The sequence below is a fragment of the Diaporthe citri genome (assembly GCF_014595645.1).
Source record: "Diaporthe citri strain NFHF-8-4 chromosome Unknown scaffold_8, whole genome shotgun sequence".
Classification (NCBI taxonomy): domain Eukaryota; kingdom Fungi; phylum Ascomycota; class Sordariomycetes; order Diaporthales; family Diaporthaceae; genus Diaporthe; species Diaporthe citri.
In genome coordinates, this window is record NW_025064853.1 from 341,201 (window position 1) to 361,689 (window position 20,489).

Sequence of the window (20,489 nt, forward strand, 5' to 3'; positions counted from 1 at the left end):
GGCTGGTCCTGGTGTTGAGCTGGATGTTGCGGTCGCTAATATCCCTGTCGACACCGGAGTCTCAGTCTGTGTCAAGACACAGACCGACTTCTCATTGCAAGAATATCCGAAAGGACAGCAAGTATCTGAGCCGGAGCTGTCGCGCCCACAGACTGGGAGTGATCCATCCAGGTCTATCGAGTGAACGGAACTGGTCGGATAGGCCGTGGCGTTTTGCACGGCGAGAGAGCAGGTGATGGGCTGGATGGAAGAGCATGTGCCGCCATCAGGACAGCAAAGCACGCTTGAGTTGTCGGCGAGACCAATACACCTGTCGGTCGACCTGCAGCAGAACTCGCTCGGGAGCCCATTGCCGCACTGGTCGAAGTTGGAGGGGCAAGAGTCTGTACTCGTGCGCTGTCGTTGCCTCAGGGCCTTCAGGACTTCGCGGCGGCGTATACCAGGTTGAGCATCCAGAGGGACGACATGTGGACCGGATATTGTTATCGCTTCTCTGTCAACCAATGCGAAAATGGACTGTGGGTGAAAAAGACAAATGAGAAGAAGAATAAGAAGGCCTGATGAATACATCGGGCCTACATGATTTTGAGCCGGAACTGTAGGGGAGCGTCGATCAACGTGGCAGCGGGCGAGGGACGTTGAGAGCGAACGAAGAGTTCAGGTCACAGGAAGGCGAGACGGGAGACGGAAAACAGGAAACAGAAACAGCACCGGTCGGTGATATACTCTGGAACGGCCCCTTCCAGCCTGACCCAGAAGGGTCATGCGTGAGGGTGGCCGGGCCGGGGCGGGATTGATGTATTCTCGCTTCGAGGCCATCCGCTTGGCAAGCCGGCCCACGGCAACCTGGGGAGGCTCTTTTCTTCCCTCGAGTCCCTCAAGGGAGGAAGGATTCGCGCATGTGGAGAGGCCCTGCCTAGAACCCTCGAGGGCCAGAGCCCCTCCCACTTTCTGGCCTGTTGGTTGTGCGGCAGTCTGATCGACAACGACTCTCTGTCTGCCGCCCGGGGAGGCCAGAAGTGGGCAGGAGCCCTTGACCTTGGAAGGGAAGGGCAGATGTGGATTCATAGCGCAGTAGATCGATCCATGGGCAGCCAGGGCAATCCGCGCGAGTGTATGTGCCGCGATGGCGCTTACGAGGCGCCGCGCTTATTCGCCGCCATCGAGCTTCCTTCCAGCCCCCAGGCCACCCAGGTGGGCCATAGCATCTTCTAATTTAAGAAAGACGTTGGGGGTCCTTTGGTTTCAGGCCGGCAAAGACTGAGAAACCGGTTCTGGACCTGAGGAGAATGTGGTTCATGGCGTGCTATGCAGAAGGACATCCTTTTGGGTCTGAAGTGGGGAGAGATCTGTGGGTGGAAGGAGCTCGTGCACGCGGCAGGTTCGGGTTGCTCAACTGGTTGGGGGGGGGGGTGTCAATGAGTCGGGAATGCGAATTCAAGTTGCCCATTTCAGAGATCCAAAGGAATATGTTTGATTCATTTCAAACCACAGAGACGGGTATTGGCATTGTTCGCTGGCTATCTGCTATCCAAGGAAGCAACTGATACTGCCAGGCTGTTGTCGCAGACATAACTTGTATGACAATTCAGGTCACCCAGTAGGATGCATCGGATCGAAGGACCTAAAGAGAGCACAACATTCAATACCTGCCCAGAAAGTGGCTGCATATGCCCACAATAGGAAACCTCCTGCCACGGGAATACTTAGGCACACACCACGCCGATCATGAGAGACAATCATCAAGTCCTGGGCCGGACTTTTCGAGTCTTGCTTCCGCTACGGGCGTAGCAGCAGCCACGGATCAAACGCCAAAACAGTTCCTCCCGAGTCCTACGAACCTAAGCGCTATGTGTGGAAAACAAGCTGTTACCCCCCCCCCGGTTGGTTTGGTTGGCTCTCCCCCCCTGCACCAAAATTTGGCTGTGAATGCGGAATATGCACTAAGATCATCACGGATAACCTTCTTGCCATTACTATGCACTTAATTTACCAAAAAAAAAAAGTTATTAAGATAATTAATCATTACTTAATTAATGGGGAATTATAAATATTAAAATTTTATTTATATTTAAACTTATTATAATTAAATAAATAATTATAACGTAATTTATTAAGTAATAATTAATATTAAATAATAATTAATTTTTTTAACTTTAATTAACTTTTATTAACTTTAACGTTTATTTAATATAATTAATTTAATAAAAGTTAATATTAATTAATATTAATTATATTATTAAAAATACGGTTTATAATAAATTAATTAATTATATATATTAATATTAATTAATATTAATTAATTTAAAATAAATATAATTTATTTAAAATTTAATTAATTAAAGTTTTATATCTTTCTTATAAGTTTTTATATTATGCTTAATTTTATTATAATTATTATATTATTATTTAATTAATCCATTATTAATTAACTCTTTAACATTATTACTTATTTTATTAATTAACCGCTTTTCTTTTTATTTTTCTTAAATAAAAGCTTAAAATTCCTTAATAATAAATATTCTTTTAAGTTACATTTAAGTTTTTTTTAGCTTTTTAACATTTAATAAGTATTATATTAATATTTTTAAAAATATAAACTTAATTCTTTAAAAGTATAATCTTATTTATTATTACTTATATATTCTTTATTATTTAATTTATAACTTTTATAATTAATATAAAAAAGCTTTCTTAATAAATAAAAATCTTGCCTTTAATAAAACTTAATTATTAAATAATTTATTAAGCATTTAATAATATTTAGTTTATGCCCTTAATGTCCTTAAAAAGGGCAAGGAAGGCTTGTAAAGTGGTTGTAGCAAACTTATTAACCTTGAAATAAACAGCAGCTAAGGTATTTTTCTTCTTAAGGGTTATGGCGATGATGTAGCGATGCTTATAAGGGGCATTAAAGGATTTAGGGAGATTGTCCTTGTTATTGGTTTCGTTAAGGGACTTGATAAGGGTTGTAGCGGTTTCTTAAAAGGTTGTAGCGGCGTTATAAAGATTATGCTTTAAGATCTTAAGTTAATTCTTAATATTACTAAATATAATAATAAATATAAAGGGGTTATAATAATATTAAAAGGGGGTAAAAGCTAAATTAAGTTAAGAAAAAAGTTTTAAAAAGATTATAATATTATTATTAATATTTTAAGTTTTTAACAAGGTTGTTAATAATTAAGCATTTATTTAAAGAATAATGTATTATAAAAGAGGAGAAAGTAAAGGAATGGTAAGATATTATGGTTATTTAATATTACGGTTTAAGCTTTGCCCATTGTAATTAGTTAATAAGCTTTAGCCTTATAAAAATAAGCTTTAACATAAATATAAATAAGAAGTAAACCTTTTCCTTTATACTTTAAATATAAACCCTATTTAAATACCTTATAACAAATAACCCAAAGCTAGCTTATAATATATATTTAAAGTCCTTTTATATTATAAACTTATAATGCAATTATATAAAACCTAATATAGCAAGATTTAAAAAAAATAATAACAGCTTATTAAGCCCTTTTTTATTTAAAGAAACTTTTATCTTAAGAATACTTAGTAACTTAATTAATAAAAATAAGGGTTAAGTTTGCAATAAATAAAAAGATAATTAGCATTAAAAGGGCTTAATTTTTTTATATATTTAATTAACTAAGAATTTTTTATAATTAATTTTTATTTTATATTAATTTTATAAAAACATTTAAAGAGTAACTAAAAAGCTTTTTAAAAAAGGTTTGCTTTATGCTTAAGAACTTTTTTAAGTAAAGGCATATTAAGCTTAGCTTAATTATATTATAATAACGCTATAAGAAGGAAATAATAAAATTTCTTGCTTAATTTAATTAATTAGCTTATATAATAAAGATTTAAAGTTAGCTAAATAAATATAAAATATTATTAATAGCTAATAGCTTAACCTTTATAATAAAAGCTTAGCTTAATTATAAAAAATAATTAAATATATTTAAGGCCTTTTGCTTTACTTTATAATAATATAAGGGTGTTTTTAGCATTATAATAAGGGAGAATAATACTTAACCTTAAAATAATAAAGTAATAAATATTAATATTATAATAATTTTAATAAATAAAGTTAAGTATTTTATATATAATTAATTTAGCTATTATAAGTATAATTACCTTAATTATTATAAAAAAATAAAAATACAGCTTTTATTAATTAAGGTTAATAAAAAAAAAGAGTTTATTTAAAAGGATATAAAATTCTTTTTATAAAATAGGATTTAAAAGTAATATTAACTTAATATTAACTTAAACTTAAAGTAAATTAACTATATGCTAATTAATTTAGCCTTATAAAAATACTTAAAATTTAAGAAATTCCTATTAATAAAGTAAATTGCTTATAATTAAACATTAATTAATTATAAATTATATAATAAATTTATAATTTTAAGATTTTAAATAAAGAAGTTTATATAAAAAGCTTATATTAAAGGATTATAAAAATATTATTAATTTAATTATTAGCTTATGCTTAAATAATTATTTTTTATTAACTTACTTTAATTAATATATTAAATTATAAGAGCTAAAATATATTAATTATAAATAATAAGTTAAGTTTTTAATATAATTAAAAAGCATTAAGATATAATTAAATAGCTAAATAAAAAGTAATATTTAATTTATAATTAAATTATAATATTCTTTATTTTTTATTATATAGCTACTTTTTAAGGCTTGTTATAAAAACTTAAAAAAAAAAGGATATATTATGGTTTAAGCTTTGCTTATTATAATTAATTAATAAGCTTTAACCTTATAAAAATAAGCTTTAATATAAATATAAATAAAAAGTAAATCTTTTTCTTTATACTTTAAATATAAACCTTATTTAAATACCTTATAATAAATAACTTAAGGCTAGCTTATAATATTTAAGCTCTTTAAAGTAAATTTTATTGCTTTTATAAATAGTTTTTTACTACCTTTTTAAATAAGAAAATAATAAAAAACTATTTAAAAACTTTATAAAAGGGTTATAAAGAAGAAAAAAACTTTCCCTTTTTAAGGAATTTATAATATAAATATAAAACTTATATTAACTTAATATAATAAAGATAAGTAGCTATGTTATTGTGGAAAAATAGCGGCGTAAGGTTTTTTTTTAATTATTTTATATAGTTTTTCCTTATAAAAAATTTAAAAAAAAACTATATATTATATAATTTTCTAGCTTTAAATAATTTTAAAATAACGTAAATAAAATATTATTAATATTATTATTTAATAATATTTAAGACTTTTATTTTTAAGGAAAAATAAAAAGGAATTATATTAAAGTTTAAAGGTAAATATTAAGCTTAAAAATTATAAAGTTAAGGTTTTAAAAAGAAATTTTAATTTCTTTAAATATAAACTTAATATCTTTTATTATAAAAGTTTTATTATAAGCTGCTTTAAATATAAAAAAAATTTAAATTTAATAATATAATTAATTAAAGCTTAAATAAAAAGGTTAATTTTATTATTTTATATATATTTTAAAATTAAATATAATGTAATATTTAATGATTAAAGTAAATAAAATAAATTATTATGGGCTAGCCTTGGGTTATTTGTTATAAGGTATTTAAATAAGGTTTATATTTAAAATATAAAGGAAAAGGTTTACTCCTTATTTATATTTATGCTAAAGCTTATTTTTATAAAGCTAAAGCCTATTAATTAATTATAATAAGTAAAGCTTAAATTATAATATATTCTTTTTTTTTAAGTTTTTATAATAAGCCTTAAAAAATAGCTATATAATAAAAAATAAAAAATATTATAATTTAATTATAAATTAAATATTGCTCTTTATTTAATTATTTAATTATACCTTAATACCTCTTAATTATATTAAAGACTTAGCTTATTATTTATAATTAATATACTTTAGCCCTTATAATTTAATATATTAATTAAAATAAGTTAATAAAATAATTATTTAAATATAAATTAATAGTTAAATTAATAGCATTTTTATAATTCTTTAATATAAGCTTTTTATATAAGCTTTTTTACTTAAAACTTTAAAATTATAAATTTATTATATAATTTATAATTAATTAATGCTTAATTATAAGTAATTTACTTTATTAATAAAAATTTCTTAAATTTTAAGTATTTTTATAAAATTAAATTAATTAATATATAATTAATTTACTTTAAGTTTAAGTTAGCGCTAAGCTAGCATTACTTTTAAACCTTATTTTATAAAAAAAAATTTATACCCTTTTAAATAAACTCTTCTCCCTTATTAATCTTAGTTAATAAAAGCTATACCCTTATTTTTTCATAATAATTAAGGCAATTATGCTTATAATAACTAAGTTAGCTATATATAAAATACTTAACTTTGCTTATTAAGATTATTATAATATTAATATTTATTGCTTTATTATTTTAAAATTAAGTATTATCTTTTCATATTATAATATTAAAAATATTCTTATATTATTATAAAGTAAAGCAAAAAGCCTTAAATATATTTAATTATTTCTTATAATTAAGCTAAGCTTTTATTATAAAGGTTAAGCTATTAGCTATTAATAATATTTTATATTTATTTAATTAATTTTAAGTTTTTATTATATTAATTAATTAATTAAATTAAGTAAAAAATCTTATTATTTTCTCCTTATAGCGCTATTATAATATAATTAAGTTAAGCTTAATATACCTTTATTTAAAAGAGTTTTTAAGTATAAAGTAAATCTTCTTTAAAAAGCTTTTTAATTATTCCTTAAATATCTTTATAAAATTAATATAAAGCAAAAATTAATTATAAAAAGTTTTTAATTAATTAAATATATAAAAAAATTAAGCCTTTTTAGCATTAATTACTTCCTTATTTATTGCAAACTTAACTCTTATCTTTATTAGCTAAGTTATTAAATATTCTTAAGATAAGAATTTCTTAAAATAAAAAAGAACTTAATAAGCTATTATTATTCTTTTTAAGTTTTATTATATTAAGTTTTATATAGTTATATTATAAGTTTATAATATAAAAAAACTTTAAATATATATTATAAGCTAGTCTTAAGTTATTTATTATAAAGTATTTAAATAAGGTTTATATTTAAAATATAAAAAAAAAGATTTACTTTTTATTTATACTTATATTAAAGCTTATTTTTATAAGGCTAAAGCTTATTAATTAATTATAATAAGCAAAGCTTAAATTATAATAAAGGTAAGTTATAAGTTTATAAAGCATTAAGCTTAATGCTTATTAATAAGTTTAATATTATATAATATTAATAAAAAGTTAATTATATTTTTTATTTTAAAAAATTATAAAGAGAATTTTTAAGTATTTTATTTAATAATATATTAAATAAGCATTTATTTTTTAATTTAATTAAGTTTATATTTATTAATATATAATTCCTTATAAAATAATAATTATTTTATTTTATAATATAAGGTTTATTTTAAAATATAAAAGATTTATATTATTTAAAAAATATTAAAACTTTTATATTATTTTTTTAAACTTATTAATTACTTAAATAATTAAAAGAAATTTATCTTTTTTTAATAAAAAATATATATTATAATTATTAATTTTTAATATATTAAATATTTAAATAAGTAAATTAAAGTAAGATTAATATAAAAAATTAAAATATAATTTATATTAAAATAAAACTTTTTTATTAAAAATTAATTATTTTATATTTAAATATAATTATATTAACCCTTTTAAATTAATTAAATTAATTAAAATTAATTAAAATTAATTAAAATAAAAAAATTAATTATTATTTAATATTAATTATTATTTAATAAATTATATTAAGTTAAATTTTAATATATTAAAATTATAATTTAATAATATTAAAAATAAATTATAATAATAAATATTATAACTTTAAATATATTTTTATAAATATTATTAAATATTATTAAATATTATTAAATATTATTAAAATATTAATATTATTAAATATTATTAAATATTATTAAATATTATTAAATAAAAATAATAAGTTTTTAAAATATATAATATTTTTTAATATAATAAGCTTTTTAAAAATTATTAATACTTAATTATTTTTATATAAAAGCTTAAAAATCTTTTTTTAATAAGTTAAATATATATTTTAATAAAATATAATGTTTTTTATTAAAATATATTAATTAATATTATTATATTAATTATTATAAAAGCTTTTAAAGTATATAATTATTATAATTTAAGCTTTGCTTATTATAATTAATTAATAAGCTTTAACTTTATAAAAATAAGCTTTAATATAAATATAAATAAAAAGCAAACCTTTTTTTTTATACTTTAAATATAAACCTTATTTAAATACCTTATAATAAATAATTTAAAGCTAGCTTATAATATATATTTAAAGTTTTTTTATATTATAAACTTATAATATAATTATATAAAACTTAATATAATAAAACTTAAAAAGAATAATAATAACTTATTAAGCCCTTTTTTATTTAAAGGAATTTTTATCTTAAGAATATTTAATAACTTAATTAATAAAAATAAGGATTAAGTTTATAATAAATAAAAAGGTAATTAATATTAAAAGGATTTAATTTTTTTATATATTTAATTAATTAAAAACTTTTTATAATTAATTTTTATTTTATATTAATTTTATAAAAATATTTAAGGGGTAATTAAAAAACTTTTTAAAGAAAATTTACTTTATATTTAAAAACCTTTTTAAATAAAAGTATATTAAGCTTAATTTAATTATATTATAATAATATTATAAAGAAAAAATAATAAAATTTCTTATTTAATTTAATTAATTAATTTATATAATAAAGATTTAAAGTTAATTAAATAAATATAAAATATTATTAATATTTAATAACTTAATTTTTATAATAAAAGCTTAACTTAATTATAAAGAATAATTAAATATATTTAAGGCTTTTTATTTTACTTTATAATAATATAAGGATATTTTTAATGCTATAATAAAAGAAGATAATATTTAACTTTAAAATAGCAAAATAATAAATATTAATATTATAATAATCTTAATAAATAAAGTTAAGTATTTTATATATAGCTAATTTAGCTATTATAAGCATAATTATCTTAATTATTATAAAAAAATAAAAATATAGCTTTTATTAATTAAGGTTAATAAGGGGAAGAAATTTATTTAAAAGGATATAAATTTTTTTTTATAAGGTAAGGTTTAAAAGCAATGTTAATTTAATGCTAACTTAAGCTTAAAGTAAATTAATTATATATTAATTAATTTAATATTATAAAAATACTTAAAATTTAAGAAATTCTTATTAATAAAGCAAATTACTTATAATTAAGCGCTAATTAATTATAAATTATATAATAAATTTATAATTTTAAGATTTTAAGTAAGAAAATTTATATAAAAGGCTTATATTAAAAGATTATAAAAATGCTATTAATTTAGCTATTAATTTATACTTAAATAATTATTTTTTATTAACTTACTTTAATTAATATATTAAATTATAAGGATTAAGATATATTAATTATAAATAATAAGCTAAGCTTTTAATATAATTAAAAGGTATTAAGGTATAATTAAATAGCTAAGTAAAGAGTAATATTTAATTTATAATTAAATTATAATATCCTTTATTTTTTATTATATAGCTACTTTTTAAGGCTTATTATAAAAACTTAAAAAAGGAAGATATATTATGGTTTAAGCTTTGCTTATTATAATTAGTTAATAAGCTTTAACCTTATAAAAATAAGCTTTAATATAAATATAAATAAAAAGTAAACCTTTTCCTTTGCATTTTAAATATAAACCTTATTTAAATACCTTATGATAAATAACTTAAGGCTAGCTTATAATAATAATTAAATAAATAAATAAATATATATATTAATTTAATAATATAATATAAACTTTTAAAATTCTTATTTTTTTAAAACTTTAAGGTTATAATATATTATTAAAATATTTATTTTTTATAATAAATTAAAACTTAATAAATATAATAATATAAAAAAAATAAGCTAAGCATTATTTAAATATATTTCTTAAATTAAAAATTTTTTAAGTAATATATTTACTTTATTTATTATTAATAATTATAATTAATAATGTTTTTAATATTATAATATATAAAAAATATAAAATAAAAAAAGTTTTTTTTAATATAATTTTTTAAAAAGGTTTTATAAAAGTAATTATATAATAAAAATATATAATATATAATACTTTTAAAAATAAGCTTTATAATAATATATAAATACTTTATATAAATAAAAATTATAAAATAAAATAAAATAAAAAGGCTTAAAATAAAAAGAAATTAAAAAAATTATTTTCTTAATAACTTTATAATTATAAAAGTTATAAAGTTAAAGTTTATATATTTATAATATTATAAATTTATATTATAATATAAGCTTATAATATATAATTATATAATTAACTTATATAAGCAAGTTTTTAAAACTTTTTATATAATAATTAAGAAAATTATATATTTTTAATTATTTTTTAATTTATAATTTATATATTTAAAGCCTTTTAATTAAATTTTATATTATATAATTATTAATTAATTAATTATTAACTTATATTATTTAATTAATAATTTAAAAATATTAAAATATTTTATTTAACTTTAATAAAATTAAAAAAAAAACTTTTATTTTAAAATAATTAACTTTTTAAAGCAAGTAATTAAGCTAATAAAAATATAATAATAATTCTTTTATATTATTTTATACCCTTATTTTATATATTATACTTTTATTAATTATATAATTTTTAATAAATTTTACCTTAAATAATTATTTATTTAAGCTTATAATTAATCTTTATAATAAATAATATTTTATAATATTATAATAAAGTTATTTATAAAGCTATTAAGGTAAAGAATATTTAATTAATATATTTATAATTATATTTCCTTAATTTTAATTAAATTAAAATATATTTTAAAAATTTAAAAATAATATATTTATTATTAATATTAATATAAAGTAAATAATAAAAATAATAAAAAGAAATTTATAAGTTTTTTTTATTTAAGTATTTAAAAAGTTAAATAATATATAAGGGTAATTAAAGGATATTTTTATTATATATATATATTAAAAAGGAAATTTAAAATTAATAATTATAATAAAGAATAATAAAAATATTATATAATTAAATAATAATAAGAAAAGAAATATTAATAAAAAGAAAAAAGTATTATAAAGAAGTTATTAAGGTTAAGTTATATAAAAATAAGTTAATTAATAAAAAAAAGTATTATTAAAATTATTATAAGAATTAATTAATAATTTATTATAATAAATATATTTAATTTTCTTAATTAACTTTTTAATTATTTATTTAAAAACTTGTTTTATTATATATTAACCCTTTATTACCTTTTTATTAATTATATTACTTTTTATTTTATAAATAATAATAATTATTTTTTAAAAAACATTAAAAAATATTTTAAACTTACTTTTTATTATTAATATATTATTAAGCAATATTAAAAAGCTTTTTATATTTTTTTATAAGCTATTTTAACTTAAAAAAACCGTTTAATATTAAGAAAAGTTGCTTAATTAATTAAAAGGTTTTATTGCTATATATATATTTAAGAGTTTATTAAGAATTATAATTTTCGTTTTACGCCGGCGGTAATAACGGCAGCAGCTCCTCCTTATTATTATTACTTTTAAAAAGCTTAAAAAGTTTTTTCTTTCCTTTAAATATAACTTTATAAGTATTTTAATTAATTTAATGTTATTTAAGCTTTTTTTATTAAATTAAATATCTTTTTTTAAATATAAGGCTTAAAAATTAATATTTTTATATTTTATTGTTTTTTATAACTTTATTAATTACTTTCTTTTTATTAATATATAAAAATATTATTATAAAGCTTTAAATATAAAGTTTTTTTTAAATATATTTTAATTATTAAATATTTATAATAATATTAATAACTTTTTAAAGCTTAATAATAATAATAATAATAATAATAATAATAATAATAATAATAATAATAATAATAATAATATAATAATAATAATAATAATAATAATAATAATAATAATAAATAATAATAATAATAATAATAATAATAATAATAATAATAATAATAATAATAATAATAATAATAATAATAATAATAATAATAATAATAATAATAATAATAATAATAATAATTTTTATTATTAATTTTTTTTATATATAATAATATTATTAATTAATTAATATAATATTTATTAATAAAATAAATAATTTAATATTATAAATAAATATATAATTATAATAATTAAGTTTTTATTTTTTAAAGATTATTAAAATAAGCTTTTTATTAATTTAAATAAGATATAATTATTTTAAGTTAAGGTTAATAAAGCATATATTTCTTTATAAAATAAGCTTAAATTAATTTTATTACTTTTAATTATTTTAAAGATATATATAAAATAAGGTTATAATAACCTTTCTTTTGCTAAATTAGGTGCGTAGTAATGGCAAGAAGGTTATTTGTGATGATCTTGGTGTATATTCCGCGTTTATAGCTAAATTTTGGTGCGGGGGGGGGAGCTGACCAAACCGACAGGGGGGGTAACAGCTTGTTTTCCACACACAGCATTTCGGAGCCAAAGATCAACATTTCCAACGCTCCATTTGCACGTGGCTGGGGCAAATTCTTCCTTTATGTGCTACAAAGTGCATGTAAGGGTATTTGAAATTGTCCCTTGCAGTGGCGTAGCAGGATAAGGTCCATCTACTTGCCCGAGAAGGAAAAGTGAGCCAGGTCCAGGAACGGTTTCTTGACCCTCCAGACTCCAAAAGGAATCGCACTTTCTCCTCTTGACCTGACCTCACAGGTGGTTTTTTCCCCTCTGGTTTCCTGCCCCACTGACCACTGTCTTCCTACCTCAGGGCTGATGGCCTCCAAACTCCCGCAGCTAGTAGAAGGGGGTGGGAGGAGGTATTTGCAGTGCAGCTGTGCTCGTATCCGTAAGTCGCTGATGTGGCGTAATGCTGTCGCGCAGAAATGCTACCTAATATTGCGGCTGGGCCGGGCTCGATGGGGGCCCTTCAAGAAGATGGGGTGCCGAACAACCCTGACAACTCTGGGGGCTGATTTCATGAGAGCCGCAAACTTTGTCGCCGGCTAAAGGCGAGGCCCTCGTCTGAAGAGCTCGTAGGCTGGCGTTCTTTGCGTGAAATGATATGTAGAGCGACTGGTCTCGCGCCGCGGCCTGCGCCGAGAATCAGCAGCCTCTGATGGCGAGATCACGCTGTGGGCACTTTCGAGGTAAAGATGGAGAGAGACGGGAATATCTTGTCCTTTATTGTGTCTGCTTGCGCATCTCACACATATCGTCTCACATCCCAGAAACCCTTACTCGATGACTGGCGACCCGATGACCGGCCCCTTATCCCTCATGCCGTTGATAACGATACTGCTGACCAGGTCGCTCCTATGCATCTTCAAGATCTCCTTCAGCGCGCTGCGCTCCATCACTATCCGCCCGCCCTCCAGCAGGTTCTTGACGTCCACATCCTCCATCTCCATCGCCGTCCCATGCTCCTGGGCGACCTCCAGGCTGGTAAACAGGTTGGGCCGCGGATCCGTCGTCACGAACGTCGTACGCCCGTGGCCCTTGCCCCAGCGCAAACCCGCCATGACATCCCCCAGGTACCGCGCCACGAAGCCGTCCTCCAGCTCTCTGCTCAGCTTCCCCTGCTGCGCGAGCGCGAGGAAGTCCTCTGGCAGCGGCAGCTCGAGCCCGTCCTCGCACACGATGAGCTCCCCTCGCCTGTAGCGGTAGGACAGCGCCGTGCGCCACGCGAGGTCGTACACCTTGCGGTTGAGGCCGGTGCCGAAGTCGCGCGGGTGTGGGCCAAAGGATTTTCCACCGCCCTTTCGCAGGGGCGACTGCTTGTTTCCGACACGCGCCCTACCAGTGCCCTTCTGTCGGTATAGTTTGCGGTGCGAACCATGTACTTCGTAGCGAGTCTTGGCATTCGCTGTGCCTTGACGGGTGTTGTCGCCTTCGTATGTGACGGCCAGGTGGAGTATGTCCCGCCTTAGAGGCAAGTAGAGATGCTTTGTGGAGTAAGACTCGAGGGCGCGAGGCTCGAGGCTGGGGAAGTTGTAGACGGTGACGGGGACCGTGGAGAGAGGCTTGAAGGGGACGTAAGTGGTAGGGTCGGCCGATGGTACCGTAAGGCCGGAGGGCGTTGTTGTCGTCGCCATTGTGCGCGATGCCATGGATGATAGCCCTGCCTGCATGCGCCATCAGCTTGACATCCTCTCGTGCGAAGAGGACGTGTTAATGATGTCGGGTCAACGTACCGTGGATGGTCTTGTGTTTCTGCAGGGTTGTGAGGCCAGGCTCAAAGCCTTCATGGCCTCATTGAGGCCCCTGAAGCCCTTGCCAGACATCTTGCGGTCACTGGCACCGAGCTCGAGAGGAATTAGGTGGGGTGACCGAGCTACAGCGTCGTGCGTACGACGTTCGTTGGGGTTGATCGAGACGAAGCTGTCGATCCCGAAAAGATCCAAGATGGGTGGAGCGCACGGACCGCTGTGTGTGGAAAACGAGCTGCCGCCCCCCCCTGTCGTTTTGACTCATGTTCCCCCCCCCGCTCCAAAATCCCAAATCCTCCCAATATAAGCTATTTTTAATATAACTATTTTTATATAAATAATAATATTATATGAAAATATTTTTTTAAAATCCTTATATTCTTAAAAATAATAATAAAATATTTATTATTATATATATTATATATTTTTTCATTAAATTTAATATTTAAATTTAATAATATTTTAATATTTAAATATTTATTTATTTTATTTATTTTATTAATTTTATTAATTTTATTAATTTTATTAATTTTATTAATTTTATTAATTTTATTAATTTTATTAATTTTATTAATTTTATTAATTTTATTAATTTTATTAATTTTATTAATTTTATTAATTTTATTAATTTTATTAATTTTATTAATTTTATTAATTTTATTAATTTTATTAATTTTATTAATTTTATTAATTTTATTAATTTTATTAATTTTATTATATTATAAATTTTAATATAATAAAATTAAAAATATAAATATTAAATATAAATAAATATATAAAATATTATTAAAATATTATTAAAATATTATTTAAATTTTATATAAATTTTATTTAAATTTATATATATATTTATATATATATTTTATATATATTTTATATAAATTTTATATATATTTTATATAAATTTTATATAAATTTTATATAATTTTTATATATAAATTTTATATAAATTTTATATAAATTTTATTTATATTTTTTTTATTTTATTTATATTTTATTTATATTTTATTTATATTTTATTTATATTTTATTTATATTTTATTTATATTTTATTTATATTTTATTTATATTTTATTTATATTTATATTTATTTTATTTATTTATATTTATTTATATTTTATTTATATTTTATTTTTATTTTATTTTTATTTTATTTTTATTTTATTTTTATTTTATTTTTATTTTTATTTTTATTTTTATTTTTATTTTATTTTTATTTTATTTTTATTTTATTTTTATTTTATTTATATTTTATTTATATTTTATTTATTTTTTTATATTTTATTTATATTTTATTTATATTTTATTTATATTTTATTTATATTTTATTTTTATTTTATTTTTATTTTATTTTTATTTTATTTTTTTTTATTTTTATTTTATTTTATTTTTTTTTATTTTTTTTTATTTTATTTTTATTTTATTTTTTTTTTTTTATTTTATTTTATTTTTATTTTATTTTTATTTTTTTTTATTTTATTTTTATTTTATTTTTATTTTATTTTTTTTTATTTTATTTTTATTTTATTTTTTTATTTTATTTTTATTTAAATTTTATTTAAATTTTATTTTTTTTATATATTATTTATATAAATTATTATATATAATATAAAATTTATTTTATAAATATAAAATAAAATTTATATATAAAGTTTAATATATAAATTAAAATATTATAATATAATATATTATATAATATAATTTTAAATATATATTATATATTATTAAATAAAATATTTAATAAGGATTATAATTATACATTTTTCATTATGATATATAATTCTTTTATAAAGATATAATGAAATATAGCTAGGTTTTAAATTTGAGATTTTGGAGCCGCGGGGGGGAGCATGAGTCAAAACGACAGGGGGGGCGGCAGCTCGTTTTCCACACACAGCGGCTTGCGCAGACAGGCTGCAACAGCAGGCCGGGAGCTCGCCCGAGCGAGAGCGCCAGCGCCAGGGGTCCGAAATTTCTGAGAAGCCGCCCAAGCTCCGACTTGAGCTTCAACGTCGTGTGCCAGACCGACGAACGCGCATGCAGCACGCCCAATGGTCCTCTGCTCTACAACTAAGATGACGAGGTGCCAACAGGTGGCGCTGCCACTGGCCCGCTGCCTGCGACAAGGCCTCGCAACACAGCCTGCAGCGCCCTCAATATATGCGGCGGCAGCACGTTCATTTTCAAGCTCGGCAAGCCGTCGAGATGTCGAGACGACCACGACCTCGTCATCCACATCTGCCACCGATGCGCAATCGGCGCAGGACCTAGCCAGCGCCAACAAAGCGCCGAATCCATTAAGGGAGCAATGGTTGGACCCCAACACCACAACGCTATTGTGGGCAGAAAGGAGGCTGTTGAAGCAGGGCACAGAACCTATAGGATCACGAAGACGGAGAGCGGCAGTACGGCAGTCGCCAAACATCCCTTTCGAACAATTACCTTACCACTGCTTCCAAGAAGCTCGAAAAGTCCTCGCAGAGGAGCGCGCGGAGAAGCTGGAGGAGCTGAAACAGACATCTGTCGAGATCGCAAAGCTGGAGCAAAGGCCGGCAGATGCGTATAGGGCTGGAGAGCAATTTAAGCAGAAGAAGCTGGAGTCCCTGCGCAGGCATTTGGAAAACCTCAAAATTCAAGCCGACATCAACGACCCAGCTGTGAAGAGGAAGTTCGAGGACGGCCTAGGTAAGCCTCAGCCTGAACAAGGGGCCGCAGTGTCCATGACCGAGCTGGAGACTAACATACGCACTTACAGCGGACTTGAGCAAACCGATCTACCGCCACTTTGCTCATGAGAAATGGCTTGGCATGTCTTATAAGATTCTTGCCCAGCGACTGCGACAATTCCACATTGTCCCAGACGTCCTGTCACGCTTCGACCCCAGGATGGATGTACAACTCTCCTTCCACGGCTACAAGGTCACCCCGGGCGAAACGGTCGACTCCCTGGTCTCGGAGGCTCCCCCGAACCTGCGCGTGCAGGTGTTCGACAGTAAGGAGCGGCTCGTGAGTGTTGTCGTGCTGGACAGCGACGTGCCAGACCCGGAGAACGACTCTTTCGGCCCGCGCCTCCACTTCATGGCCGCAAACGTCCCTCTCAGCTACGCCACCAGGAACATCTCCCTGAGCCGCCTGTCCGGCGGCAGCAAGGAGCACCTCGCCGTCCCCTGGCTCCCGCCGACGAGCCAGGAAGGCGCGCCGTACCACCGGCTGTCGGTGTGGCTCCTGGAGCAGCCCGAGGGCAAGAAGCTGGACGTCGAGAAGCTGAGGGAGGCCTACTCGAAGCGGCACGGCTTCAACCTGCGCAGCTTCCGCGGCGAGCACAAGGCGAAGCCGTTCGGGTTCAATATGTTCCGGACCGAGTGGGACGAGGGCACGGCCAAGGTCATGGAGAGGCACGGCATCCCCGGCGCCGACCTCGTGTTCCGGCGCAAGAGGGTGTACAGCCTCAAGCCCCCGAAGAAGGCGAGGGGTTGGGAGGCCAGGAGACAGGGCCCCAAGTACAGGCAGCTCTGGAAGTACACCAAGAGAATCGGGAGAATGTTTGGGGGCACGTAGGTTGGTGCGGGCGCGCCTGGCCCTCTCGGGTTCTTGTCGAGCTGTCGCATTGCATAGAGCCCTGTACCATATTGTCAAATTCTACGTTGCCACGTGGGACGCAATTCGCATGTGGACCCTCAAGTACTTTGTCCGCTCATACGTTTCCTCTATTTCGCCCTGTCGTGAGTGGTCCACTTTAGTATCTTGCCCGTGTGCGTCTCAGCCAAGCATCCAGCCACGGGAACGATGGCAATACATTTATCGCAATCTCCTGGGAGTGGAAAGGTGCAAGTACGTGTGCCTGTCATCACTCCATGATGAATTGGCAGTCGGGCTAAGCGCCTGCGCGAGAACGCCGCCGCGGCTTCAACAAAGTCTTATCTTGGACAGAGGCTGGGTAAAGAATTGATCTTTCTGGAGACGCGATTTTCGAACGTCGCCGCCTGGGGTTGAAAAAGTATCGGTGCGAATTTCAACAAGTTGGGCAGGGGAGATGTATTGCTCTTGGAAACCGGCCGCAGAGGTCGAGCGGTAGGACGTGGGCGCACATTGCATCAGTAGCGATGCACTGATACGAGGCCAGTGAAGGGGACATCGGTACAATGTTTGGAGTTCCATCCTGAAATGTTAATCTCAAGCGATACAATACGCAGAGAGCAGTTTTGTGGATGTGCAGAGACTGGCACTGGTGTTGACCGGTCACATACGGTCAAAACAAGATAGCCAGAGGAGAGCAGACGGGGAGCTATGGAGACTTGGGTATTAGTATGTACGCGGTGCGAGAAAAGTGGGAAAAGTACGCATGCCCACCTTAAAGAAGAACACCAGGGCAGATAAATTAGAGCAGAGGACATAGAACCGTCTTTCCACTGGCAGCATTGCGTACCAATACAATGACAGGAGCACATATAATGTCATACGGCTTGTCCACTCGGCTTCCCTCCTACTGAAATGGAGCAGCGGGACCATCCGCACTTGCAGCACAATAATACACGCACATATGATGTATACTACACGTCTGACCCCCGATATCAATGGTCCGGCGCCAACTCGGCCGAGAGACGATGCAGCCCCCACCCTGTTTTGCGGCCCCGAACCACGGGGCCAAGCAAAGACCCAACTGGCTGGGTCAGCTTGGAAACTCTCCATCAGCAGAGGACCGAGCAAAAACAGCCAGGAGGGCTGTGAAATGCGAGACGACGAAATGGTGCATATATCAGGCCACGGCAATTGCGGTGTATACACGGATCGGCACCCAAATACGGCATACATTGTACATACATACAGACATACAACAAAGGACGCAGGGCTGGGAATGCCCGTGTGTGGTTCGTCCACCCATTCAGGGCGTGGGGACGATATCCCACAGGGGTTGTGTTGTGGGTGGCAAGGGTTGGTCTGCCGAATTGCTGCGAGGGCGCATACGTCATATCGAATCCGACCATGGCAACCTTTCCTTGAGATGGATACCGCTTGGATGAACAGTTTATTATTTGTGTGCCCTGAAGGCCTTCCCTTGAGGATTGATTGTCCCATTCCATTCTCCTGTAGTATACACACTTTTCATCTTTATCATCGGCTAAAAGCCAGCCTCGCCCCGGCCCGAGAACCTTCACCAGACCTCATTATGACGACTTGAGGGCATCACGATCTTGCCGCAGCCACTGTCAACCACGTCAACAACAGATCACAAGCGCACACATGACGACATTGTTGAGTTAGGTCTTTTATACTCGAGCATTAAAGATAGCTCAAATCCGCCATGTCTGACTTCCAAACGCCCACGAGACGCCATGATCCCTTCCTTGCCGTCGTCACTCATAACAGTCCTCCTTACAAAACAATGCCCATGCTTCCTGCACCCGTCCTGTGGCCACTCCGGGTGCCACTCCGTATCATGGCAGACCATGACACCTTTTGAAATATCGGCCAAAACTGTCGTGCGCTCTGCCGACCGACGAATTAAAGCCAGTCCTAAAGACTTGCCTACATGGTACAAGCCATGAGCCGCGCTGGCTCTACAGGTGACCTGCCGTGGTCTTCTCTCAATTTAGAGATGCGATCCAAGTGGCGTATCCTTGCCCACCACTCGGTGCTTTGACCGACCATCACACCCACCACTGTGCCCTCTCTTACCAATTGGATAGAGAGCACTACCGCCAGAATGACTTATTTCAACCGTGGACAACAGGCACAGCTCAGCACCTGTGCCGACTTTTCTCCGACGTCTTCTGTCCTAACAAGATGGCCAAAGGTATTCTGAGGCGCGTCGGAACCCCGAGAGCCTCCCCTTTGCTAGAGATGAAGCAGTCTTCTGACTTACTAAAACGAAATCAAACCGACCGTTGGGCGTGCTCCAAGTCTCCGCGACTCCATCGCACATTGTTAAGGCTACGGCGGCCCAAGATTCCCAGAACATCAATCGTGGCAGCAGTCATGACTTGGCAGGTGCAGCAAGACGCGATCTCACTATCACTCGTTGCACCAACCCATGTGATCGAAGTTGATCAATGATTCCTCTTTGACTTTCGGCGATACAGACGACATCGGTAAGGCAGGATCTATCGGTGGTGTGGTGTCGATTGAGGAATGGC

The 20,489-nt window shown here is 29.2% G+C and overlaps 2 protein-coding genes across 2 annotated transcripts; one reads left to right on the forward strand and one right to left on the reverse strand.

The window, feature by feature from the left end:
• Positions 1 to 13,383: 13,383 nt before the first annotated feature.
• On the reverse strand, positions 13,384 to 14,430 carry INS49_014496 (uncharacterized protein; the record flags this gene model as incomplete). The annotated part of the gene is made up of 2 exons (XM_043175186.1): positions 13,384 to 14,271; positions 14,341 to 14,430. 2 exons carry the CDS (start codon positions 14,428 to 14,430, stop codon positions 13,384 to 13,386), a joined length of 978 nt encoding a protein of 325 aa, XP_043020143.1.
• Positions 14,431 to 16,430: 2,000 nt separating this feature from the next.
• Positions 16,431 to 17,913, forward strand: INS49_014497 (uncharacterized protein; the record flags this gene model as incomplete). The annotated part of the gene is made up of 2 exons (XM_043175187.1): positions 16,431 to 17,040; positions 17,111 to 17,913. The coding sequence occupies 2 exons, from the start codon at positions 16,431 to 16,433 to the stop codon at positions 17,911 to 17,913; spliced, it is 1,413 nt and encodes a 470-aa protein (XP_043020144.1).
• Positions 17,914 to 20,489: the final 2,576 nt, after the last annotated feature.